The 24,320-nt window shown below is 37.4% G+C and overlaps 1 protein-coding gene across 1 annotated transcript in view; it reads right to left on the bottom strand.

The window, feature by feature from the left end:
- Positions 1-2,496: 2,496 nt before the first annotated feature.
- The window catches only part of PTPRC (protein tyrosine phosphatase receptor type C), a 59,015-nt gene continuing 37,191 nt past the window's right edge, over positions 2,497-24,320 (bottom strand). Inside the window, exons 8-31 of the mRNA XM_068199614.1 lie at positions 23,685-23,810; positions 22,729-22,854; positions 21,960-22,094; positions 20,639-20,797; positions 18,353-18,549; positions 16,567-16,627; positions 15,795-15,903; positions 14,912-14,943; positions 13,650-13,765; positions 13,037-13,127; positions 12,864-12,940; positions 12,600-12,636; positions 12,084-12,181; positions 11,084-11,209; positions 9,509-9,666; positions 8,999-9,134; positions 8,308-8,457; positions 7,798-7,888; positions 7,331-7,464; positions 6,348-6,482; positions 5,907-6,029; positions 5,301-5,479; positions 4,489-4,624; positions 2,497-3,722 (exon numbers count right to left, since the gene is read on the bottom strand). Coding sequence (XP_068055715.1) covers positions 3,450-3,722; positions 4,489-4,624; positions 5,301-5,479; positions 5,907-6,029; positions 6,348-6,482; positions 7,331-7,464; positions 7,798-7,888; positions 8,308-8,457; positions 8,999-9,134; positions 9,509-9,666; positions 11,084-11,209; positions 12,084-12,181; positions 12,600-12,636; positions 12,864-12,940; positions 13,037-13,127; positions 13,650-13,765; positions 14,912-14,943; positions 15,795-15,903; positions 16,567-16,627; positions 18,353-18,549; positions 20,639-20,797; positions 21,960-22,094; positions 22,729-22,854; positions 23,685-23,810 — 3,005 coding nt within the window. The 3' untranslated portion in view covers positions 2,497-3,449. The remainder of the gene's footprint in view (positions 3,723-4,488; positions 4,625-5,300; positions 5,480-5,906; positions 6,030-6,347; positions 6,483-7,330; positions 7,465-7,797; positions 7,889-8,307; positions 8,458-8,998; positions 9,135-9,508; positions 9,667-11,083; positions 11,210-12,083; positions 12,182-12,599; positions 12,637-12,863; positions 12,941-13,036; positions 13,128-13,649; positions 13,766-14,911; positions 14,944-15,794; positions 15,904-16,566; positions 16,628-18,352; positions 18,550-20,638; positions 20,798-21,959; positions 22,095-22,728; positions 22,855-23,684; positions 23,811-24,320) is intronic.

Raw genomic sequence — 24,320 nt, 5'->3', positions numbered from 1 at the left:
GGGTAACAGGGAGCACAGCGCTGGGACACGTGGGGACCCTCCAGGCCTGTCCCGACCCTCGGCTCTGCCCAGCCCATCCGCTGGGGGCAAGAGGCAGAATGCGCTCCCTTTCCCAGCGGGAGCGAGCTCCGTGCCCCTGGAGCATGTGCTGCGGCGGCACCAGCCGCCTCGAAGTGGAGACGGCGAGTTCATGCACACTGCACGAATGCGGGGGAAAGGAGCAGGCACAAACACTCCCCCAGGAGCACAAATCCAGCACTGCGAGCCGGGCTGTGGGACAGCAGCAGGGCTCCTGCCCTCTCCTGGAAGCCCGACTGCCAGGGCTCTGTGTGCTGGCCCTGTTTTGTGTTGCATCATAATGTACAGCCTCTGAAAAGGCTTTAATATGACTGCCTTGTTCCTTACAGAGCACAAGAAACAGGAAAAAACTAAACAAAAGCACACACTTACAGTCCACTCCTCACTGCAGTTACCTGACTGAGCAGAATCTTGTGTAGATTCTGGGGTCCTTCCTCTCCCCCACCTTCCCACACCGGATTCCACTAACACAGCACCGTAATTTTTACATACCCACCTTTATGTCAGCATCTACCCAGAAAATCGTGGGAGAAATTTAGTCCCTCTGGTCACATAAGCCCTTGATTACCTTTATTTGTTGCTCAAAGTCCTCTCTCAGCTCATCTGTTGCTTAGTTGTTTTTATTCTGGACTTCAGATTCTAAACCATTCTCCAAGAGTGGTTTGCTCAGCTTGAGGCAGTGGTTGGCACGTTTTCTGTGGTTTGGCTGTACTTCATGAGATAAACATTTTTCTTCTTACTTTGAGACTGTTTCTCAACTTTCAGTCTATGCAAAGCCAGTGTGCTACACTATTGTTCTTGCCCTGACAGAGCCAAAGCAGTTCCTATCAAAGCTTTCTAGCTTGGGCTTCGTGTCTCCCTTGTAAAATATTTCACCGTGTTCCTGGGGAATATGAGAGTAATACAAGTGAATAAGCCAAGTAACTGGAGCATCCAGCATAAGGACCACCTTCTACTGCTCTGTGTCACCACCTCATGGATGTTCAGGAAACAAAGGACAATAGAGAAGGCAAAAAAGCATCCCTGGCACACACATGAAGAGTTCCTGGAAGCAATCAGAACTTCTAAACTGTGTTAAGACAAGCTCCTTCAATAATTGAACTGGGATTTAATAAGGTTTAATTCTACAATATGTTCTTTAATTTTAAAATAATTAAAAGCCAAGAACTCAGTTTACCTCCTTGTGACTGTAAGGAACTTTACTGCAAAATTGGTTCACACTAGGGCACATGAGGGCAGTTTCAGTGCAAAGCTCCATTTCTCTAATAATGAAGACATGCATGAAAGAATATTTAACAGAGTTAAGGACTTCTCTTTCAAAGTACATGCACAAATCAAGAGTTAACTTGGCATTCTTCTCTTTTAAAATATACCAGCAAAAGAACATTGAAGTCATTCTAGAAAATAGTTAAACAAATCAAAATCATGCAAGGTTTTTACAGCCTAGGTGCTGCAGGAGCCTAAAAAACATAGGAATCTTTTTTCAAGGAATTGAAGTATATGATTGCCCTCAGATTTAAAATAAGAAAATTTTGGTGTAATTTTTGATTTGGGAAACACTTTCAGTTATTTTTAAAAGTGTGACTAGTCTCTGTCTCCACAGCCTTACATTAGAAAGCACTACTCACCTCTTAGTTTTTCTATGTGAAAGAGAGGCTTTACAGTTGGCAAATCTTAAACAAATGAAAATAAATTAATTGTTCTCTGACATGCAATGAACACCAGGGAACTAATCCAAGGGTCTTTATACTTTTGACCTTCAAGGTATGCTAAATTTGCAATTTTGTTTTTACTTCCTCTAAAACTAGCCAGCAGATTTTGGGCCTACAATATTTTTTAGATTATCTTCTCATGTAGTCCCTAGAGCTTTCCCTCCACACATGACCCCTTCAGCTTTGTTCGTTTATCACCTAACACAACTCCTTGCTGAAAAGGGAGTTCAGCTGACAGCCAAGGGGAATCCCCCTGCTCTGTGTCTGCTCGCTGCCACTTCCTGAAGCAAGACTGCTAGCAAGCACTTGTCTGAGCCGGTAATTGTGAATGATATATTTGATCTAGGCTAACAGCGCAATCAAATCAGAGTTTTAACCAAGTGTGACTGTACATGTTGGTTAGACAGCTCTCTAAGTGATTTCAATTATGTTTTGTAATGAGAAATTAGGAATAAGCAGTGATAAACTTGGACCAATGAATCTGTTGCATGACTGGTCCTTTGACAGCTTCAAGCAAAATAAAATGAACTCTCTGTTCTAAGAGAGTCATAACACTTACCTGTGCACACAATTTTAGAAGAATTAAATTATGTGTTTTCCTATTGACATTTGTAAATTCTATCCATGTATGGGACAGCATAAGATTTTATACATTTAGAAGTAAGTGATCAGTTTGCATAGTACTAGAGAAAAAATAATTTTCATCTTGTCAACTATTAATTACCTTTTTTATTTGTTCTGAAAACAGTAGGCCAAAATCCAGCAAAAAATAGTAAAAATATCAAAACTGTAACATACAAAACATCATTATGAAAAAAAAAATATCCTGTACCAATTAAATCTACAAGTAAAATTATCGAAGTATTTTCCAATTCTGAAAAGAGGTTGGAGGCATTCATGGAAGTAGTCCTTTAAATAAAAGTTAAGCATAAGAAATAGATATGCAAGCACTCAGTATTTTAAGCTCTAAGAGTAAAAAGGATGTGTTTTCCACCAGAACTGCTGCAATGATCAAATGCTGATCTCCAAACTCTGTTGGAGTATCAGATTAATATATGTGGAGCAATAAGGACACCTTGAGGACAGTTAGAAAAATGCAAAAATTTCTATTCTGCATTGATATGGGAGGATTTACACATCCTATGTAAGTCTGAATTCCTTGGAATTGCCACATGATGTAAATTATAAGCTCTTAAAACTGTTTGGCAAACTCCCACAAGTCCCAAGAGTATTATTAATGCTCTCATTAGTCCTGAAATACTAGAATATATGCTTACCTATAGGTTCACTTACTTGCTAGTAGTTTTGAGGACAGACCTTAATCTTGTTCTGAGTTGCTTTTTTCCTTGTTAGAGAAATAAAAATTTTTGCTTCACACTCCTGAGCATAGTATTACACTGTACATGTTCTTAAAAGTAAAAATATAAAAATAGTGAAGGTTTCTGAAAAAGTATTAAATGCAAATCTACACAAAAATTAAAATTCCACAGTTCTTTGTCACTCTCTACAAGTTTCAAGTATTCCTTTAAATTTGTACCTTTCAAAACCCAAAATAACTAAAATTTAAAAAAAAAAAAGTGGGAAGAGGAAGAGATCTTATACCTCCCTATTTGCTTAAGATTTTTTGCATGTGAAAAAATAATTTCTTTTAGTCTAGCTCTAAGTTAGAACTGCAGTCGTGGGGCCATTTGTAAAGTCTTCTGTTCCCTTAGTGCTATCTGCAGCCTTCAAACCATCACGTATTTCAGGTTCCTCAGTTTCCTCTGACTGTGGTGGGGCAAGATCACTTGTGGTCAAATCAATTTCCTGATCTGATTTTCCTACTTCACTGCAAAATTCAACTTTATCTTCCTGCTGGCTGTTCTTCTTTATCTGTCCATTCTGTGCAGGGTAGGTACTGGCAATGGTGTCATACAGAAATTGGTATTGTTCCTTAAAAATAAAGAGAAGAAGTTGGTGTTAATGGAAGGCTCAGAGTCCAAGAATTAATCCATTCTTTCTTTTTTCTCTTACATTTTAGAAATGTAGCATATAGTTGGAGAAGCAAGACTGCATATGAAGCACTTCCACAGCTTTTGGCACAGAGAGTGTTGCTCCTATGGTTTATTCTGACTTCATGTGTACATAACATCTCTGAAACTGTCTACATCAGCTATTCCAAGTTGTCACTCAGTGCCCTTTTGGTTCATAAAGTACTAAAAACACGTTTTTTAGAGTACCTAAGTTGTAACCAACATGTATTGTACTGAGTCTGGAAGGCCATGTAATAACCTGCCCATATCAATGACACCCAGGTCTGGTTTGTGGTAACTGCACAGTGTATATCACAGTTCCTCTGGAGTGACTAAACAAAATAGTCAGTGGCTGCCAGCCTGCAAATGGAGTCCATCTCCCAGTTGCAGAAGGGACACTGCATGTACCTCATGAACCAACTGCAGGAACAGCAATTTATGCAATTTGTAATTTGATACTACACACCCTTTGCCAAAGGCAGCACAGAATTGCAGCTCTGGATATCTCAGACTCCTTCATTCCTATCAGCAAGTGCCACTGCCCAAATGGTGGTGAGTGTAAATGTTCTGATTAGAATCAGTGCTCCCTATAGAGAAATTATGCCCAAGGTTATGGGGATATTAGTGATCATGGTAAGTAATCTCTTTTTTTTTTTTTTTTCTGTTAATTCATAAGATTTACTTACAAAGGTGGAGACCATTCCCAGCCTGGTGCGACGAAGTGATTTTACTACTTGGAAAACATCTATTACTTCTTCTATTTCTGCACTTTCCAAAAGGGTCATTAAAGCACAAAATACACCAGTCTGCTGTGATCCATCACTAGAAGATGATGCAAAGTATACGTGTAAATTTACAAAGTAAAATCAGAACTCTTCTGACTAAGTGTTAGATATATTTTTAAAACTTTACACTGAATTATATTTCCAAAGCATTTTTTACTGGACTGAAATTGTCACAATTAAGTATATGTGTAGGATTCACACAGGACATAGTTTATCTAGAGACTACCTGGACCTGAAGTACTACTTAAGGGGAAGAGGGAAACTCAAAATTTGAGCCTTACAGAGTCAACTATTGTTAGCAGGATTATTTTCTGGTTTAGATTGTATGCAAGGCTATTCCTGGAAATAGTCCTAGAAAAGTGCACTTTTATCCTGGAGTGAGAGATGATCCTAAAAACTCTACTGGATATCCACTGGTGCATCCTGCAAGTGCACTCTGACCTAGCATTTCCCCACAAAATAGGCGCACAAGCCAAGAGGAGCTGCTCATAGCACCTGCTCTGTGCCCACACTTGCCCAAGAGAAGTGTGCTTTCTTTTCATCACTACAATCCAAAAGGCCAAGATTGAGCAATTCAAGGAATCTTCTTGGGAGAGTTAAGTCTCCAGACACACAGAAAGGCTTGTGAGAAAAGGTAGGCATCCCAAAATTACGGTTGCTACTATACCCAGAACTTAGAGCTAGGGGAATGTGTGTGCTGAATTCAGACCCACCAGCAGTGGACAAGCAGTGGGACACTGCGGGTTCTCCTGTTGTCCTCAGTGACTGCTCTGGCTGGAAGTTTTTGTTTAATGTTGAGAATCATGCTGACTAAATCTTTGGGGGTTGCTGGCACATCACAGCCACTCCACTGACGGTACTGATACTGATACACCTTCTGAGTTTCTTTTGTCTGGAAAACAGCAGTGGAGATGTGGTTATTGTTCAGGATAAAATACAGATTCACACAGTAACTCTATTGTGGCTGATAAACAAAGGAAGAATTATATTCCTGAGGAACTGCAGGGTGATAGTTCTACCTCATGAATATGAGGTAGGTAGACATCCAAGCTTTGTTGAAAGTACAAAAGACAGCTGATCTCCTGAGACTCCTCTACCACAATCTCAGCAACTCACTAAATAGAAAACCTGATATAATTTATAGCATTTTTCATTATTGACTGTTGGTCTAGAAGAGAAAGTATTTCCATTTCTTAGAGCAGGAGGTAAATGCAGTGGGAACTGTTTCTTCTCTTTCTTGAGGCTAAGTTTATAAATTTGTTTTTAAATTTAAAAACTCCTTGAAAACCATGTTTTAGAATTTGCATAGAAACTTTTACCTTCAGATGTGTAACATGAAATGCACGTATGGTATAGCTAGGACCAGAGCTGACATCTGCCATTTGAACTTCTATGCCATCATACATTTGCTTTCCTTCTCCCCAGTACTGTGCACAGAGTTCCTAAAATGGATAAAAATACACACAGTGATTACCATTCAAATCTCCTTTTGCTTTGCCTTCCATGTGCACTTAGAGACTGTACTGACTTTAAAGTAGGAGGAGTTCCATTGAATTTTAAAATATAGCATCATACACTTTTCCCTCAAAAATTCATTGGAAAGCAAATTAAGTAGGTAAATGATAGGGCAAAATATATTCGAAATGCAAATTCCTCATCCTATGGAAAACATTTGAGCAAGGGAATGAGAGATTGCAGTGCAGTGTTTTGTTTGCATGTAGAGCATATTCAGTGTGTCAGTGTGCAGACAATGCCCCCACCTGATCTCCCTCCTTCAGCTCTGTCAGCATAACAACAACTTTGACTTTTCTTTGGAACACCATTTGCCAGAAGTCAGAGATAGTTTCCTGCAGAGGTCCCTGTGTTGCAATCATGGCTTTTGGACCCCAGTAACCCTATAAAAGAAATAATTTTTTTTCTTCAATTCATTTGAAATGTCTTTGTCAAACAATAGAGCTCATCATTTAAGGGATACCCTGTGAAATAAATTAATGAACCTGTTCGTTTATAGGGAAAACATGCCTATCATAGTAGGCATCGGTCTTACAGGAATTCCACTACACAAATGACACTAAGCTCAGTCCTCCTAAGAAGAATATCACTTCAGCCTGACAACAAGCTATATTGATGCTGCAGTGACTGAGATCTCACCCTGCCATTTTTTGAAAAGCATATTTTTAAGGGGTAAAACATTCAGTTTTATGCAGCCATTTAATTTTACCACTAAGAAATTGTGTTTGTACCACACAATGTTGGTGCACCAGTCAGTTCACACTAAGCTTCCTAAAAATAAAGATACATTTACCCTGAATAGGTATCCTAACTGTGCAGCATTTCAAAGGATTCAGATAATTGGAACTTAGCTAGTAATTCCATTAAAATCAGTTACTTCATTTATGACCAATAACTGTTCTTCTTCGGATATATAATGATATCAAAAAATTGTTGGCTCAAATTTTCACTGGTAGGGTTTGATCCATGTGAATAACTATAGTCACATTTCACTAACAGGGGCAATATTAATGTGGTTCCACCTGTAGAGAGATGCCCACTAATGGAAATATTTGTTATCATGAGGCCAGCTGAAGGCTAATGGTTTTAAACATAGATGGATTTGCCAATCAGCCATCAGTTCCATCTCCCTTATTCAACTAAATTCTTTTCTATTGTGATGCCAACAAGAGGACAAGAGTTTTAGCTGAAAGCTTGTGAAATGCCTATAGTGGCTCCTCTAAATACATACAGTTATGAAGGAAGCATTGATGTATTTGCTGGATTCCTCAGAGTCGCTGTCTTCATCCGAGGACTCATCTGAATCATGCTCACCCTCCTTACTGCAATCCTCTTCGTGCCTGATGGGCACTCGGTTAAAGTCATCTGTGTGAGACAAAGTGTCACCGTCACAGCACACGGCCCCCTGGGTATGGCATTTGTGGAGGCAAGGGAATAGAAAAGGCCAGTCCTTTCACAATAGACTGCAGAACCAAGGCCACCATGTTTGAAATAAACACTCCCAAGAATTCACATTGGTAAAAACTCATCTCTTCTTTTTTAATCACTTTAAGAAGTTTAGAATTTTACCGTGTTCAGAAAACTAATCAAATACTACTCTGCAAGGTGATTTGCTCATTTTTAAAAAATTTTTCTAATAGAAGAAAAGAGATAAAATAAGGCAAGGTAGGATAAAATAAGGCAATGGAAAATACTTACAAGGAATTATGTTGGCATTCCTATTTTTGCTTTTATTTTCATCCCGGTTCCCAGTGTTCTGTGTCCGCCACCCCTTATAGGAAGGCAATCGCTGAAGAAAGAGGATATTTGATATTATGCTTGATTTAAATGATTCTTGAGATCGGTGTCTCCTCAGGACTCTCACACCCAATCTTCATCTTGCAATGCCTCTCTCCTTACTTTAGTTCTTTAAACTTTGGTAACATCTGAACTACCATTTAAACATGCCTGCTACACCATGTACAATGGCACAAGTAATCATTCTGTGAGCTCCATCTCTCTTAAAAATATTAACACCAAAGCAGAAATAAAACTTCATTAGCATACAGCTTTTTTCCATGAATGTAAAGAAACTTTCTGTGCCAGAGAAATAAAATAGCACCTAAATGATATAGCACCTGTGGTATCTCTCTAGCTCATGACTAATGTGCAAGGCAATTTTTAACACAAGTGGGAAGGAAGGGCAACTGGAATGCAAAGCTTATTTACCTGGAACTCTGCCTCCAGCAGAGAAGGCTCACTCGGGTGGTCTTTTCTTTTCAGATTGTTAAGGGAAGAATGCAGTTCTGAGAGACTGATCTCCGTTTCTCCATACTGATTGTATTCCACCAGTGCTTGATGAATAAGGATGTACTGTGACTGGTGTTTCACATTTGAAGAGTTTAAACATGAAGTTATTAAAGAGTAAAAAAAAAAACAACTTTTTAAAATCATTATTAAAAGTGATTACTCCTTTGAATAATATCATTAGTGTTATTAATATTAAGCATTAACATTAAAAAGATATCAAATTCAAGTGTTAAAACTTTAAAATGCTGAAATAAGTTAAAAACATGCAATGCATCAGTCCATAACTTTTGTTGTACTCAACTCACATGAAAATTGCACTTGGGCAGATGTATTTTAGAATTTTAAAAATCCAGTTTGACTCTGCAAGCTCAGTTTTGCTTTTATGAGTTGTATGCCAAAAAGCTGTTCTTGGCTTCCTCTTCTAAAGTCTGAACTTAAAAAGTTGAAGTTTCTAAAATCGAAAAATTAAGTTGGAAGTTTTTTCCCTTTTAATACTTTTCAGAGCTGTATTTTCTATTAACAGCTTCAGCTGAACTGAGCAATGCACTTGTAAGAAATACTGCTGAAGCACTAGAACAGGAGAGTTGTGACAGGAGTTTCAGGGAGATACCTCTACTTGGACCATGAGGCATCGCTGCCGACGCAGTTTCACAATGTAGCCGTAAACATCCACTCTGCCTTCTGCGTCCAGCCCCTCCAGCATGGCATCGATTCCTATGTACGTCCCAGTGCGCCCAACGCCGGCACTGCCGGCACAAAGGGACTTGGTTATCGACAGGCAGTGGCATTAATTGGCAACACAAACAATGATGAGTTTGCATTTTCAGTATCTTTTAGTGAAAGCAAGGCCAACGTGGCCAAATACGGTGTTTATAGCCAGAGCAGCCCAGCATTGTTCTGGCTGTTTTTCAAAAGTCTGTGTATCCTCAGGTCTTATCAACCTGAATGTCTTTCATATCCTTCAGAAAAGAGGTCTTGTGTATCTTTTGCTGCCTCATTTTAAAGTGTTTAAGTCACAAAATCTGGGATCAAACAAAGACTTTTGCCAGATCCCTTTTCTGAATAGCTTCGTTTCAGTCATTTAACATTACCAGATTTTTTAAGAATAATATGTATTTACCTGCAATGAACCACAATCGGACCACTGAAAAAGTTGCTGAGGGTGTTAACTCTGCGTCGGAGTTTGAGAAGGAGATGTGGATCCTCAGGGACTCCATGGTCTGGCCAGCTTGTGAACTGGATATGAGTGACATCTCTTCCAGCTGTCCTTTCTCTTCCCTAGAAAAAGAGAAGTGTGTTTTTTAATATATATCAACCTATACATAAATTAGTATGTGTATACAGATGTATATATAAGTCTAAGTGACTAGATTAAAGCCCAAAGCACCTGAGTCTTGAGTGGACTTTGGTATGTTCCTGTTAGACTAAAAGAGAGGACATAAATTTTGATAACCATGATTATAAAACCAAATGAGAAAAACCCCTCAATGACATTCTTTTACTGGCCAAGATTTATATGGCTGTAGGCATTTTCCCACTAATTAACCTCAAAATTCTAACTCATAGTTGAGTTATCCAGTTGTGCCAGAGCTATTCATATAGTTGTTTGTCATTGTTTCAGTAATTATACATCACTATTCTACCAGAACTGCAGAAGTCTCCATTTTCTTGCCACAGACCACTCTTCAATTCCCCAACCAATATCCATTTTATCTTTATTGATATGATGTCAGCTGAACAAAGAGCAGATAGTTCTAAAAATATCAGCCCTCAACCTGCTGCAATCACTCATTTCTAATGTCAGATTCCTTAAAGGACAGAGCAATGTCTTTATAAATAGGTAATTTTTAACATCCTGATCTACTCACTGACCACAGCTTTCTTTTAATCAGACCACCTCCTGAGTAAATGTTAATGCAATATGAGACAGCAGAATAGGAATTTCCAGCTGTAATCACAAATCAAGATGGGCGGATTCTGTTGCTTTGCTGAAGATCTGCCAGCAGATTTACTTTTTGAGTCTGAACACTTTTAGCTATAATTTAGGCTCCATTTATTATCATTGAAATATTTTTGCAAAGAGCCTGAGCTGAGCATATAGCCTTTGATGGCAAATTTTGTTCTCAATTACACATAGGGCAACTAATGTGACTTCAGATGTGTGAAAGAGAGCAATTAACCAGCCTTAATGACTTTGCACATTGCTAAATGGTGATTTTAAAACACTTATATTTATAAACACACTTGAGATTACCAGAATTTGTGATTGTCCCACTGTACAATTACCAGAAGGGTAGATAATGGTTACCAATGAGTCACACTGATTTTAGTTGCAGAGGGTTATGCTGAGATACACACAAAGCAGCAAATTTTTTGTGTTAGAGAACAAACAAAATATATAAAGACATTGCAGTGTATGTATTAATGTTTTACCACTTAGCAGCATATTAACAGTATAATCCTAAATGTGGGTTCCAGAGGATGGAGGAAAAATACATTTTGAAGTTGGGAAATATATATCTAACTCATGTGTCTTGCAAAAAGTGACACATACATCTAAGTTTTCTGTTAAGCTACATGATGCTTAGGAAAGACAGCAGAGCATCTTCCACTGAGACCTGACTCTTCTCTTAAAATACAGACTCCAAACAGACACTCCAGTTCCAGTCAGTCTCACACTTTTGACTCAACTTACATTTGTGATGTGCAGTTTCTGAATGACATAGTCTGGACATGTTTTACTTTCATAGATCTTCACAATGATGTCCCCATACGTTGCAGTCCCATTCTCCATTGACGGCCAGTACTGGGCACATTTGTTCTGTGAAGAGCTGAAGTTAAGTAAGCAGCCCAGCAGTGAAGTGGCAGAGAACTGAGAGCTAGAAAAAAAGCCTAATTTAAAGTAGATGGCAATTCAGTATAGCTTTTCCAACTTTTCCATGCCAAATATCCAACAACTCAGGTCTCTGACCTGAAATTTATGGCTATGGAATTTAACTTCACATGCATAGTGGGAAAAAAAAAATCCTGTACACTAGTTGAAAAAATGAAGAGTGACTGCTACTGTTGCCTGACAGCTGGAGAGATGTTTGTAGCTACTTCCATGCCTTGTTTTTCAGTCTTCAATGAGGGCTGCTGCTCCTGCCTGCCTATTAACATCAGCTTGGGTGTGCTGTAAATCTGCAGGCTGTCAACATCTTTAACTGCACCAAAAACAGCAGCTCCCTTTCTTCCTGCTGTACCTGGAATAAGGAACAAAAGCAGGCCAGAAGCACCCAACCTTCCACTTAAAAAAAGGCAACAGAGGTAAAATATTCTTTCTAGGGTCTACTGAGGACACTGCCAGGTTATCAAAATAGACAGGAGAAATATAGAAACCATACCTTTTCTGACAGATCTATAGTTCTACCTATTCTGGATTAATTAGCTGTAATTTGAAGCTCACCCACTGCTATGTATTGCTGTGACTAAAGTGATATTTTCTGGTAAGACTGGTAATTCATAAGGCAACACTGTTTTAGCATGCTTTCCAACACAGGTTCTGCCACAATGAGAGAACACAGAAGAATGAAAAAAAAAGTACTGAAGAAGAGTGTGAAATTCAGCACAGCACAGCAATCCACTTGGTTTTCAGAAAAAAGAAGGATGGAAAGATAGAAGGAGGGAAGGATGGCTATTTCTTGGATATTTCTCACCCTCTTGCCTTCCTCACAGCGAGTCACCATGACAATAATGGTTGCCTTCTGTTCCCAGATCATTCTCCAGAAATCATCTGTGGTTTCATCCTTGGGGCCTAGAAGGAGATAATTTAAGGGACTTTTTCAGAGTGCAGCCACTTGGAAAAACACCTGCATGCTTAGCCAGGCAATCTGAAAAGCTAACTAGAGATCATGCAAGTAATAGCCATACACTTGATTTCATTATGGCTGCTGTCATTAGGCTACAACATTTAAAAACTCTCATCTGTATCTTTAGTGCATAGCTATGAAATCCGAAAACTTTTGGTGTAAAATTATACAACATGAGAAATCTGCCTTTGAAGTACGATTTATTGTCACTAAATTCCCTAAGCAAAAACTCATTGACAACTTTGTCATATTAAATGACAAAATGTCAGATTTTCATTTTTCCTTTAAGTTTACTAATAGGATTTTACTACTCTAAAAAATGGGTAAATAAAGAAAGCATATTCATTTAAGATTATAAATTACCTTGTGCAGCAATATATTTTCTTGGTTCTTTGAAGCCCTGTGAAAAGTACATTGTTATTCACTTTTAGAAAGAAAGCACGAACAATCTAAAAGATTTGCAACTTTAAAAATAAATTCAATATTCAACAATTCAATAATACCAATACATTACAAAGGTGAAAGCAACCCCAATGGAAATCCTCCAAGGTGCTGATGCTTTAAATACACAGACTACAGGATTTCTTCCATAGTGTCTAAGACTTTTTTTAAGTAAAAGTCACTCACATCAATATAACTTGCATTGATATAGTCTGATCCTGGATCTCCTGGCATCTCGGAGAGCTCAACACGGTTATGGTCATCTGTTTAAATCATTTAAACCAAAATAATTATATTATCTCAAGGCAGTGACAAATCAAACATATATAAAACATGTCAAAACTATTACAAATACTCACATGGAAGAATATCAATGTAACGGTTTTTGTTCTGATTATGGCTCTTTTTGGCCTCCTTTATAGAAAATTTACTGAAGACTCTAGGAATACTCTGTAAAATACCAAATTTATTTTATTAGTTAAGCCTAGATTTCAAATAGCCAAATGAATATGGAAATGATTCAGAATTACTGAATTTGGAAGGTAACATACTGCATAAGATATTACTTCATATATTTCTTACATCAAAAGTTAAAAAATTCTTCTCCTTAATCCAGTTAGCATGTATCTCCACAATTACATATTATTTATATCCCTGTGGCCATGCAGTAAGACAAAGTTTAAAAGAATGTATTAAAAGGTACTTTAGGATGAGAGGTATTTAGTCTGCATACTTTATACTATTGCTGAAGAACACCTTCAGGAAAAAAAAATATTTTCATCTTACAATGGGGACAGATTGGTAGCAAAATTAACTGAGGACTATTTGACCTTAGATGGGAATCCACTCAATTTTCTAGATTATTTATTTATTTATTTCTAACTAGTACATGTATTTCAAACATGCTCCTGGATGGAATTCTTCCAACCACCTGGATAAAAACCTGTGGTATATTTTGAGTGAAGGGCAAACCTGAAATTCTTCCAAGAAGAGCCTTCCTTCATCTGCAATCTTCCTCTTGTATGTGTCCAGCAATAGCTCTGAGGGTATTGGCTCTATGTTGAGAAGTTGCTTGTCATCATCTTTAACTGTGCAAATAAGTCAAATGTTTATTGTTACTGATATTGAAAATGTCCATCACACTTCAGTAAATGTGATTCTAAAACTGCCAGATAAATTAACAAAAGAACTAAACTCTTTCTTTTAACTTGGTGCATTTATTTTTATAAAACTGGTGTTGCCTGAGCCAGCTGTGAGCAAACAGGCTGTGGGAATAAGAGAACTTTTCCAGCTCTGCTGCCTGACTGGAGACACCTCTTGAGGAGGCCACACGCAGGGACAGCACATCAACACTGCTGCACAAAGTGGTGACTGTCACTTTCAGGGCACAGCAACTGCCTCAACACCCACAGAAGTTACACAGCCTTGCCTTCTGCTTCAGTTCTGGTCACTTATTGTCAGTGATTAAAATATAACAACATGTATCCCCTAACTCCCCCCATTTTCTCCGGTTTATGTTCTGAGTCGCAATAATCTGCAATATCATCTCAAATGAAAAAATAACAATTGAACAAGTTTTAACATCTCTTACTAGACATATATTATTTTTTCATTTACATTGAAAAGTTGTATCTAAGCAAATGGATTTGAATTTCAACACAGTCCTACCTCCCATTTAATGTAGTTCGTTTCTGTGAATTTTAGTGTTCTATTTTTTTTTTTCATGAAGCTTTCTGGTATTGAGTGATCCTGTCTTTCTTCACAGGCTTTGAAATCTTGTGCAAAAAAGTGCACAAAATTTTCAGTCTTTGGGATTTGAAAGCCTTCAAAATTTTTCAGTAAAAAATAGCTGGCTAATGTTCAGTCTCTTTTTATGGACAAAGGTGCACAGAAAAGGGAAATGATGTTTTAAACTGGATTTTATTCTGGACTTATTCTCAGTGTTAAACATACCACAAACATTGTCTGGGATAACTGTAACTGGGTTTTTAATTGACTAATAAATAAGAACTTTTCAAACACTGATGAACTTTCAGTTCACTCAAGTATATTCTATGTATTTACTGGAGTATTTTTGTCCTCCATATAACATGTTACCATGCTGATATCTGTAATCTGTGTATGCAACCTAGAATGCAAATAACCCAAAGGTGGTAGCAAGACCTGAGACTAATTTTATTTCCATTTGCTAAATGGAAATAAATATAAATTTCTGAATATATAAAGATACTCACCTGCAACAAGGTTCACGCCTTCAGAAGAATTGCTGTAAGAAGCAAAAGCACCTGTAAATGCTTTGACTAGTAAGATATATATGATAACAAGTTAAATAAAGTCAGTGAAACAAGAGTGCTGTCTGTCAACAAGAGTGCTACACCCAGGATTATGCAGGTGGTTGTGATTCTTTGTCCTTCTGCCCTGAGGCAGAGAAACAAGGTGGCCACATCAAAAACCTTTAGTGCCTGCATGATTTTGCCTATCTCACCTACAACAAATGTGTACTTAATTTCTTCACTGAAGTGACTGCCCACACCATCTCCTCTTCTCTTGCTAGTGACAGAAAACTGACACATACCTAAAATATAGTAAGTTTAAATGCTAAGTAGCCACAGGCATCAGGGAATGCAATGGCCATCCTTCTATTGCCATCCTCTGTCCTACAGAACTGCTGAGCCATCAAGAGGTCGCTGTAATAAGCAACACCGCCCTGAGATGACGTTTAGGGTGAACAAGCATTTAAAAGAGTTCCAAGAAAGTGTGTATTATTTTCATTACTTTTGATTTAAATCATGAAGGAAATGTTTTCCAGATATTTCTGAATTTTTTTTTCACAAAACTAGGGACAAGTAATTTTGTTCTGTGCCTCAAACAAGGGGTAGAGCAGAGAGATTTTAAATCTATTTCATTATATTTGTTTTGTTTGACAAACACCAAAATTGTGTTTCTTTTAAAATGATTTAAAGGTAAAAGGATATATTTTCCCAGTCATCCCCATTAATGAAACATCAAATTTGTAACATCTTGTCGCTACCCACTGTGAAATTTTGTGGAAAAACCAGAAGCTACCCCCATGCCCCTTCCATTTATGTAAGAGAGGGAGACAAACATGAAGCTTACCTAAGCTTTTTTTTGTGAAGATCATAGATTTTGTACAGAACCAGTAGTAAAGCAATTACAGTCACAATGATCATGAATGCCAAGAATATAATCAAGGCTCTAGAATTATCTACCAACAGAAAAAGAATACATTTATTATTTTAAAATTATTTTAAAAAATATAAACCTGTATACTCCCTAGAACCAGTGTTCATCAATTTTTGGTTTGGGGTAATTTTTGAGAAAAAAACTAAACAGGCTTGAGTTTGCTCTGCCAAAGTAGAGGAGGGAATTTTATGTTTTCATTAAGAAAACTTTCCCTTAAATTCTCCATGTCCATCTGTCAAAACGCTACAACTCACTGGTTCAGCATTACTGTGCTTGTCTCCTGCTCTGTGTGACCTGTACAGTGCAGCTCTCAGTTGTTCCTGATCTGGGAATTGGGAACCTCTGCCAAGTCACAGATGTTCAGCTCCTGAAATGCAGGATCCGAACACAGGAAAATAATCCAGAAGTGAATCATGTCAGTTAGAGAAATTAATTTCTAGTTGCATTTGAATGTTTCCTGAAGAAACCACAGCTGTGTAATAATTCTGAGTTATGATTAATGACTTGTCAACATGATCTGCTACATTAATATTGAATGGGGATATTTTTCAAATGCAGATCAAATATTAACTATACAACAGGAAGTTTGGATTTTTAACTAGGAGCAATTCAACTGAATTCCCAATTTACATTATTTATATTATGCTAAAATCGAAAGGTAAAGATGTTGTACATATTTACTTACATCTGGTTTTTATACTCCCCACTACTGCTGTCCCATTGTATACTCCATTAAAGATGAAGATCTGCATGCAGTGGGTGACAATAATAGAGATGTTCAGATATGACAAGTAAAAGTTTCTGCATATAATTCTTAAAAAACAAAGCACAATGGATTTTTCAAATTCATCCATCTATTGACAACACCATTGACACCAGTGTCTGCTGTCAGTCTCTGAATTGACATTTATAGTGCAGCTCAGGTTTCTACCCAAGTTACAGCAAGATCTGGATTCAAAAATATAGAGATGATAGGAAAAGAATGTAGAAAAATAGGAAACACACTTTACAAAATAAAAATCAGATGCATCTCAAAGTAAAATCAATTTTGTCTTTTATTAAGCCTCTCAAATCTGAAAAATAACTGCGCAATAGATAAAAACCCCATTTGCTGCAACAGTAAATATACAAATAGTCCACTGAATTTGATGGTTTTCATACAAACTTATGCATGGGTAGGTAATTCATAGAAGTTTAATTAAATAGGGTGTTTTCTTGCATCATTAACTTTTGGGTACTTTAAATGGTATTAAAACACTAACTTTGTTCAACTGTGTTTATGTTTTGTTGTATATTTAATATTTATTTTATCTTTTAAATTTTCTTAATAGAAATTCCTGTCAGATCTAAAAGACAGGTTGCAGTCAAATATTTCACACTGGGATTATTTTTCCTTGCGAGTTTTCTATAACTTGACCATTCATTACCAGCTAAGCCCATAAGGCTTTCTCCAGTTTTTGGGCAAGAATTAAACAAAATATGTGCAAATCAGAAGCCAGGATTTAGAGGTGCAGAAGCAAATTCCTTCTGTAAGGAAAACTGCTCACTTAAAGTGGTGGACAAAAACCTTAAATGGAACAGAGGTCCTGTGCTACTGGGCCAATGCAAGGATCTTTTGCTCCTACAGGACCTCATCTTTGCTTTTCAAATATAAAGCTCTCTGAGCAGAATCTGTTGGGAAAATCCTGACAAAATATTGAAATGAAACTGAGATTACTCAAGTTCCCTGAAACTACATTTGTGCAGGTAAAATCAGAGAAGAAGGAAAAGACTGTGGGGAACAAGCAAAACTTCTTCCTAAAAGTAGTAAAGCTCCATCACTCTTACTGGTTACTTTCTTGCCTAAACTTTACTGAGAGGAGCTATCCGGATATAAGAAATATTCCTACTGGCCATATTAAGGGAATCACATAAGACTACTGGTTTTGCAGGCAACCCCAAAAGGATGAAATGCCTGACAGACGAGAAAATTGCAGGAAGCCTTCAGGAAAGTGAAGTGTGTAAACAGAGGATGCTGTATTTTGTATGGACAGAAGGACTGGCTTGTAAGAGGCTGATGTTAGGGCATACAAAAGGATCTGAACTGCTTTACACTAATTATTCCCTGAAGAACCAAACATCTTCATTCATTAAATGGAATATGTTTTAAAAACTAAAATATCAGTCATACTCAAGAAACTACTTTAATCTCATGGAAACCCCAAACTTCTCCTGAGCCAAGTACAAACAGTCTATTCTGCTTGCATTTTTCTTGCTGTTAGAACCTATGTGGATTGATTGCTTGATAGGTTAGGCACATATGCATTTTAGTTCCAAAATAATAATTACTTTTTTACACCTAAGGCCTATAGATTATAAATTGACTTCTCTGACACCATATTTGCCTTCTTTCCCTAAAATCAAGCATAATATGCTTAAATAATGAAAATACAGCAATATTTTATATATTTTAATGCAATAAGCTGACTTACCTTAAATGTATAGTTTGTCAGGTAAAAGAGATTTTCTCTTTTAAATTCACATTTGCTTTCACTTTCAATTTTTCCATCATTCTCCCAAATCAATTTAAATTCTGCATGTGGTCCAAACTCTCTTTGTTTTTTGCATGTAATCTGGACAGCATTATCAGCTGTCAACGTTGTTTTAATATGATTCACTTTTTCTGGTACTGTAGACAAGAAAAAGGGTTACTTGCTCTATTTCATCATTTCAAACCCAACATTTCGAGCTGTATGTGCTCATGTCTGTTTCCTGTCTTCGTTCAATAACTTCATATATTTTCTTCCTTAAAAATTTCAATCCCAATTTAACAAGATAAGTATAATCAACTTTGACTTAATCATAAGCTTATCTAAGCTGAAAAAGATGTGAAGTGGAACTGAAATGCTCTACTGACAGTCAGACTGCAAAAATAGTATGATGGCAAATCTCTCTTACATCTGACATCACTTTCTCATTTGATGAACATGGGGCAACAGACAAGACAGGAGAAAAAAAGAGTTCTCCATGTGAATATTCGTTTCAAAACTATTTTAAATTAAATTTTCTCCCAGAAGTCACTAGTATATTCTAATATTTGGAACAGTGTCCTTATACTTAAGTCTGGCCTAAAGCCACAAAAACTTTTTAATGATACAGAATCTGTTAAATCTAATCTGTGGTTTCAAACTCTAGTTTCTTCTGTTACAGCAAATGTTGCAGGTTTCAGACTGAGGGGCACAGCCAAGAGACCTTTCACTATGAGCTGATAAAACCTTTCAGAAAGTAAAATGAGGCAGCCTTTGTAAGGCAGCCTCATTTCTGTAGCCATATTTCAGTAGCCATATCTCAGTAGCCACATTTCAGTAGAACACCACCACGGAAATTTTCTACAAAATTATGTCAACTTGCAAAACAGCATAATGAGAAAAAATAAAACCCTAAAAACTGCAGCTGATTTTTATTTCATATGAAGAGCTAAGACCTGTAAGGCTCTATAAACAGATCAAATATCCCAGCTGAGGAGTGGCAGGATATTTGACTTGGCTGAGTGTGAGGTTACATCATGGCTGATCATTTTTATCCACAAGGCAGATCTGTTAGAATCCTATTCCACATAGCTGTGACAAGGAGAAAGTGAACATTTCTGGAGGCAATGTGTTTGTTGAAGATGAAAACATCTTTTATAAAATGTAGGGGTTTTCCTGCTTCCAAGGACTTGTGTTCGACTGATATATTCTTCAATTCAAGAAGCCACAAAACTCTTCCACTTCCTGCTTATCTTGTTATTAACTGTTGTGACAGCTGGAGAAGGTCTAATTAATACCATTAATTCATGATGCAACTCATTATTCTTGCAAAAAAATAAGGGGAATGAGATTGTTTGCACATCCATAAACTTATATTGAAGACTTTAATCTTCACCTGAGTTATTAAAATAAGTGGAATGCAGAAAGTGGGGGCTTCAAAATATGCTCAAACTATATTTTCATGGAGAAAAGAACCACGATCATGCTCATATTAGGGCTGCCTAAAAATTAAAGCCATATTTAAATTTGTATTACAGTTAATTCTCAGATCAACTTGTTTATATTTATCAGTAAATTAACTTATCAGCTTTTTTATTTTTTTTGTGGGGCTTCAGGTGACAATTTGGATCCCTGTGTACTTCAAACTGTACATTTGAAAGGATAGCCCCAAAAAGATGCACAGATCTTTCTGTCAGCACAAGGGTTGGCAAACATTTTTTCATCTTTAACCTAATGTTGGAAACTGCGTACAGGTACATCCAAACTAACTGACATCCATTACAGATGGACAGTGTTGGTGTAGCCTGGGTCTACTTCAAGCAAACAAGTAGCTACACAACAGAAGGTACAGGCTGCACATCTTTGTAGCTTTCATGCCACAAAGAAAAAAAAACTTTTTAAATTCTCTTTTTGTTTAATTCAGAATGTTTTCTTTATATTGGGATATAATGCTTCCTATAGATTTCACAAGAATTTCAAATTAATTAAATATTCTTTTTAAAATTATATATATATATATGGGGAAAATATTAATATATTGCATAATATAGTGCATAATTAAAAAATAGATCAGCATTAATTTATTTTAAAAGAGACACTAACTATATGAATGTCAGTACAATTATTTTCATTTTAATCAGTTTCTTGGCTAACAGTAATACTATGTATTAAAATATAATGTACTACTCTAGGAAAAAACAAATTCTTTGTGTTTGTATCAGCCTAGGTCATAATAGCAAACAGATTTACCTCCTGCATTTGTTACAAATGCACAGCTTTTACTTCTACCTTCAAGTGTGTCATTGTGTTTGTTGATTGTATATGGAATCACAGATACAGAAGCATCGGTATAAGGTTCAAATCCGTTGAAAGTATAGTGGGTTGTGTTGATTTTTGTGTCATTAAATGCTGAAAAATGAAATTAATAAAATTAATTAAATCTATGTTAGGAGCACAGGAATTCTTACATTTTATCAGAGCTACCTGAAACCACTGTCATGTGTACTTCTATTTTAATTACCTTAATCTGGTTGCTTTGCTTACAAATGCTAAGTGAAGGCTCAGGAAGAAGAGGAAATACATAAGTACATAGGGTATTTACACATAAAGAGTACATTCAGCCTGGGAAGGGGTAAGTACAAAGGTGTCGCTGCACACTGAGCAAGTCTGTCCTGGTGTGATGCCTGAGATGTGGTGGTAGTCCTGCTTCCAGGAGCGGCAAACAGCAGAAGAACAGAATTGCATGAGAAGCAACATGAGCAGAGCCACTGCCCACACTGCCCTGGGCTTCGGTGCCTCGGGGAGCGGGGGAGCCACGGCCTTCCCGTGCTGCCTTCTGCCTGCTGCCATGTGGCCTCCCTGCCGCCACACGTTACTGCCTCCGTCTCCTACACTGGCCAAGCCAAAGCAACCACAGAAACTGGCCTGTGGGGCTGCCGCCCTTTTGGGCTGTGGTCAGATTTGGGGCATGGAGAATGGGAGAGATGATTTGCATCAAGGAACACAGGAGCATGACAGCCTTCGGTTCCTGTGGCAGCCCAGGTTTACATAATCTGCAGTATGTGAACAGAAAGGCTGAATAAAGCCTAAAGGATCAAGCCAGGACTAGCTTAAACCTGATACATATTTATTATTATCAGGCTCCTGATATTAAAAACCTTATTTTCCAGTTCTTGTTTTGAAGAAAAGCTTGCACCTGGAGAACATGATCCCAGTACGATGGATACAAATTTACTCATTGAAATGTAAGATGGCCTAGACCAGCATATCTGGAAGGAGTGGCCATTTAGCAGAAGACAATCCCCTGGCTATACCCATCTAAACATATTTATGCCTAATTGCCATGCATTTGTGCCAGCTGAAGGGTGACAGGGTCAAGTCCTTACATGGTAAACTGAATACTCTCAACTGAAAGTTCAACTGGAACAGCCTTAAAGGAAGGAAATTTTAACATTTGTCTGAAAAATAAATTGCCCTGTTAAGAGACTCCAATACGACTTGACAGTACATTATACCTGGTGCTCTGTAATTATGTACATGCAATTAATTATTTATCAGTGAATAGACTTACGTTTGCCTTCCACAAAGACTTTCACCAAGTAGCCATGTATGGGACCGTTCGAAGTGTTCCTAGGCTCTGCCCAATTAACTGTTACACTTGTGGTATTTTTATTTATTATTTGAAGGTTTTCTGGTTCTCCTGGAACTGTTGTAAAAGAAAAATAACAATAACTATCAATAAATGAAAATAAAAGTATTCCTCTTTTGACCGATTTTGATTAATTAGATTGAATGTCATCTGACACTAAAGCAAGATACCAACACCATGTAATATTTTTTGTACTCTATTTCAAGAAGGTATACATAAGTATAAACTGAGTATATGTAAAAATATCATATTACAGTAATTTCATACATTTCATTAATTCAGGACAAGGTGAATACAGCAACATCACATTTTACTAAAATTGTCCAATGTCTTCAAATGAAGAATTTAAGACTTGTTTCAGACCAGGTCTGCACTTCTTTTGTGTGTGCGTCTTCATTAAAAATTCCATATAGTTGACCATGTTCTCAGTCTCCAAAACAACGACAAAAAATAATCACGGTCTCTGATGGAAGGAAAGAAAGGCTCAGAATGGAAGACTGAGAGGGTGACTGCAATGAAAGAACAACCACTAGGGCAAGAGACCAGGAAAGAGGAGCTGAAGGAGAAGCTGAGTATGGCAGAGAATGCTGCTCAAACTATCTTTAACGCCGGGAAACACAGATAATGGGTTTCATAGTAGGAGTTCCCAGAAATATGTGGAATGTAAACCAAAAGTAAGCATTGCACTTACCACCATAGTCTGTATGTATGGTGAAGTTTTGGTTGGCAACGTTGCTTTCATTAAAATGTATGGATCCAATGCAGTTGTACCGACGGTTTGGTGATAAACCTTCCAGCACTCCACATATTCTATTACCTGTAGACACAAGAAGAGCTTTATCAATATTTTTCACTACTCCAAAAGCATGTGGCACCATTTTAACTAAGATTTTCTCTACCATATTTATTTGATATAATTTTTAATGAGCTATCATGATATTCCAAAAAGAAAAATGTACAACCTGATCCAATTACTAGATTTTAGGTTCTTACATACTAACTTAGTTTGCATAGACCTTTACTTTACATCAGTAAAAGTCATAATTTGACTTTCTACGGAAACAGCTTTCCTACAGAAATCAGAACATGTCATGGGGAGTCTGGCAGAACCCTAGAATGGCTTCCTAGCTCTTTGGCTCCCTGAAGCAGGAAATCTCCAGCCCCAGACATTCATCACCCATTTTTCTGGGACACATGAGGCCATTCAGCATCCATATCTGCCCTGTCACACGAGGTGCCTCTGAGCCAGCATGTCCTCAGGTTGGCTGACTGGGAGAGCAGAGCGCCTGGCCTCACACCATCCAGGAGCCTGCGCAGCCAGTGGCCAAGGCAGCCTGCAAGGGTCAGCTCACAGCACAAGCACAGACTGCAGCATTTCCAAACTGCTCAGCTCCCCTCCATAAAATCAAACAGGACCTCAAAATCTCCAGAATTTGTGCAACTTGTGAAACTGGTAAACTCAGCAGAAGAGGCCTCTGGGTTTGAAGCTTCCCAGATCCGCACATGTGGGGATGGTAGCCCTCCAACTGGCAATCCCAGGAATTCTGAGCTACCCTCTCCTCAGACTGGCACAGTTCATTTAAATCTGCCAGTCTTTCACCAAAAGACAATATCAAGAGTGCTTTTAAAGATAAATAAATAACCCACTTTTAGAATACATTGAAAGTGTCCCATTGCAGGTAACAGTCACATTAGCACAGGCAAGTGAGCTACTCCAACATAAATTGGCAGAGGTGTCGTTTGTGTCCTTGACTTCAAGAGGTTCATCGGCAACTGGAAAGAAAGAATATTATACATCGTTATGACACTGGCTATACTGAGTCTTTAAATAACAGTTTGTTCATGTTTTTTGACTTGTTCTGCAATATGAAGACACAATCAGCATAGAACAATATACAAAGAATTTAATAAGAAATGGAAAGCAAAAATTGAAAAAGCCTTCATGAGATAAAGACTCACAGGTATTCAAATAATAAATTTATGTTTTAGTGTCGACATTCAGCATAAATACCAGCTCTGAAGTGGTGGCTGGTCTTGCTATTGTTTACCACAATGCATATGGCCAATGCAGTTAAAGTTCACTTTTTCCTTTAGAATGAAAAAAACTATGGTTTGTTTTCATTATTCTTTAAGAAAATACTGAGAAGTTCTAATATACAACTTCAAAATAGCTTGCAAACCTTGGACAAAATATGAAAACTTTCTGTCTGATTCTCTGAAAAGCAACAAGAATAGACAAAGAAACCTGGGGAAGCTGAATTACTGCATATAAAAATAAATTCT

The sequence above is a fragment of the Anomalospiza imberbis genome, chromosome 9 (assembly GCF_031753505.1).
Source record: "Anomalospiza imberbis isolate Cuckoo-Finch-1a 21T00152 chromosome 9, ASM3175350v1, whole genome shotgun sequence".
NCBI classification, from domain to species: domain Eukaryota; kingdom Metazoa; phylum Chordata; class Aves; order Passeriformes; family Viduidae; genus Anomalospiza; species Anomalospiza imberbis.
Note: the sequence above shows the minus strand (reverse complement) of the source record. Positions and strands in the feature narration are given on the sequence as shown.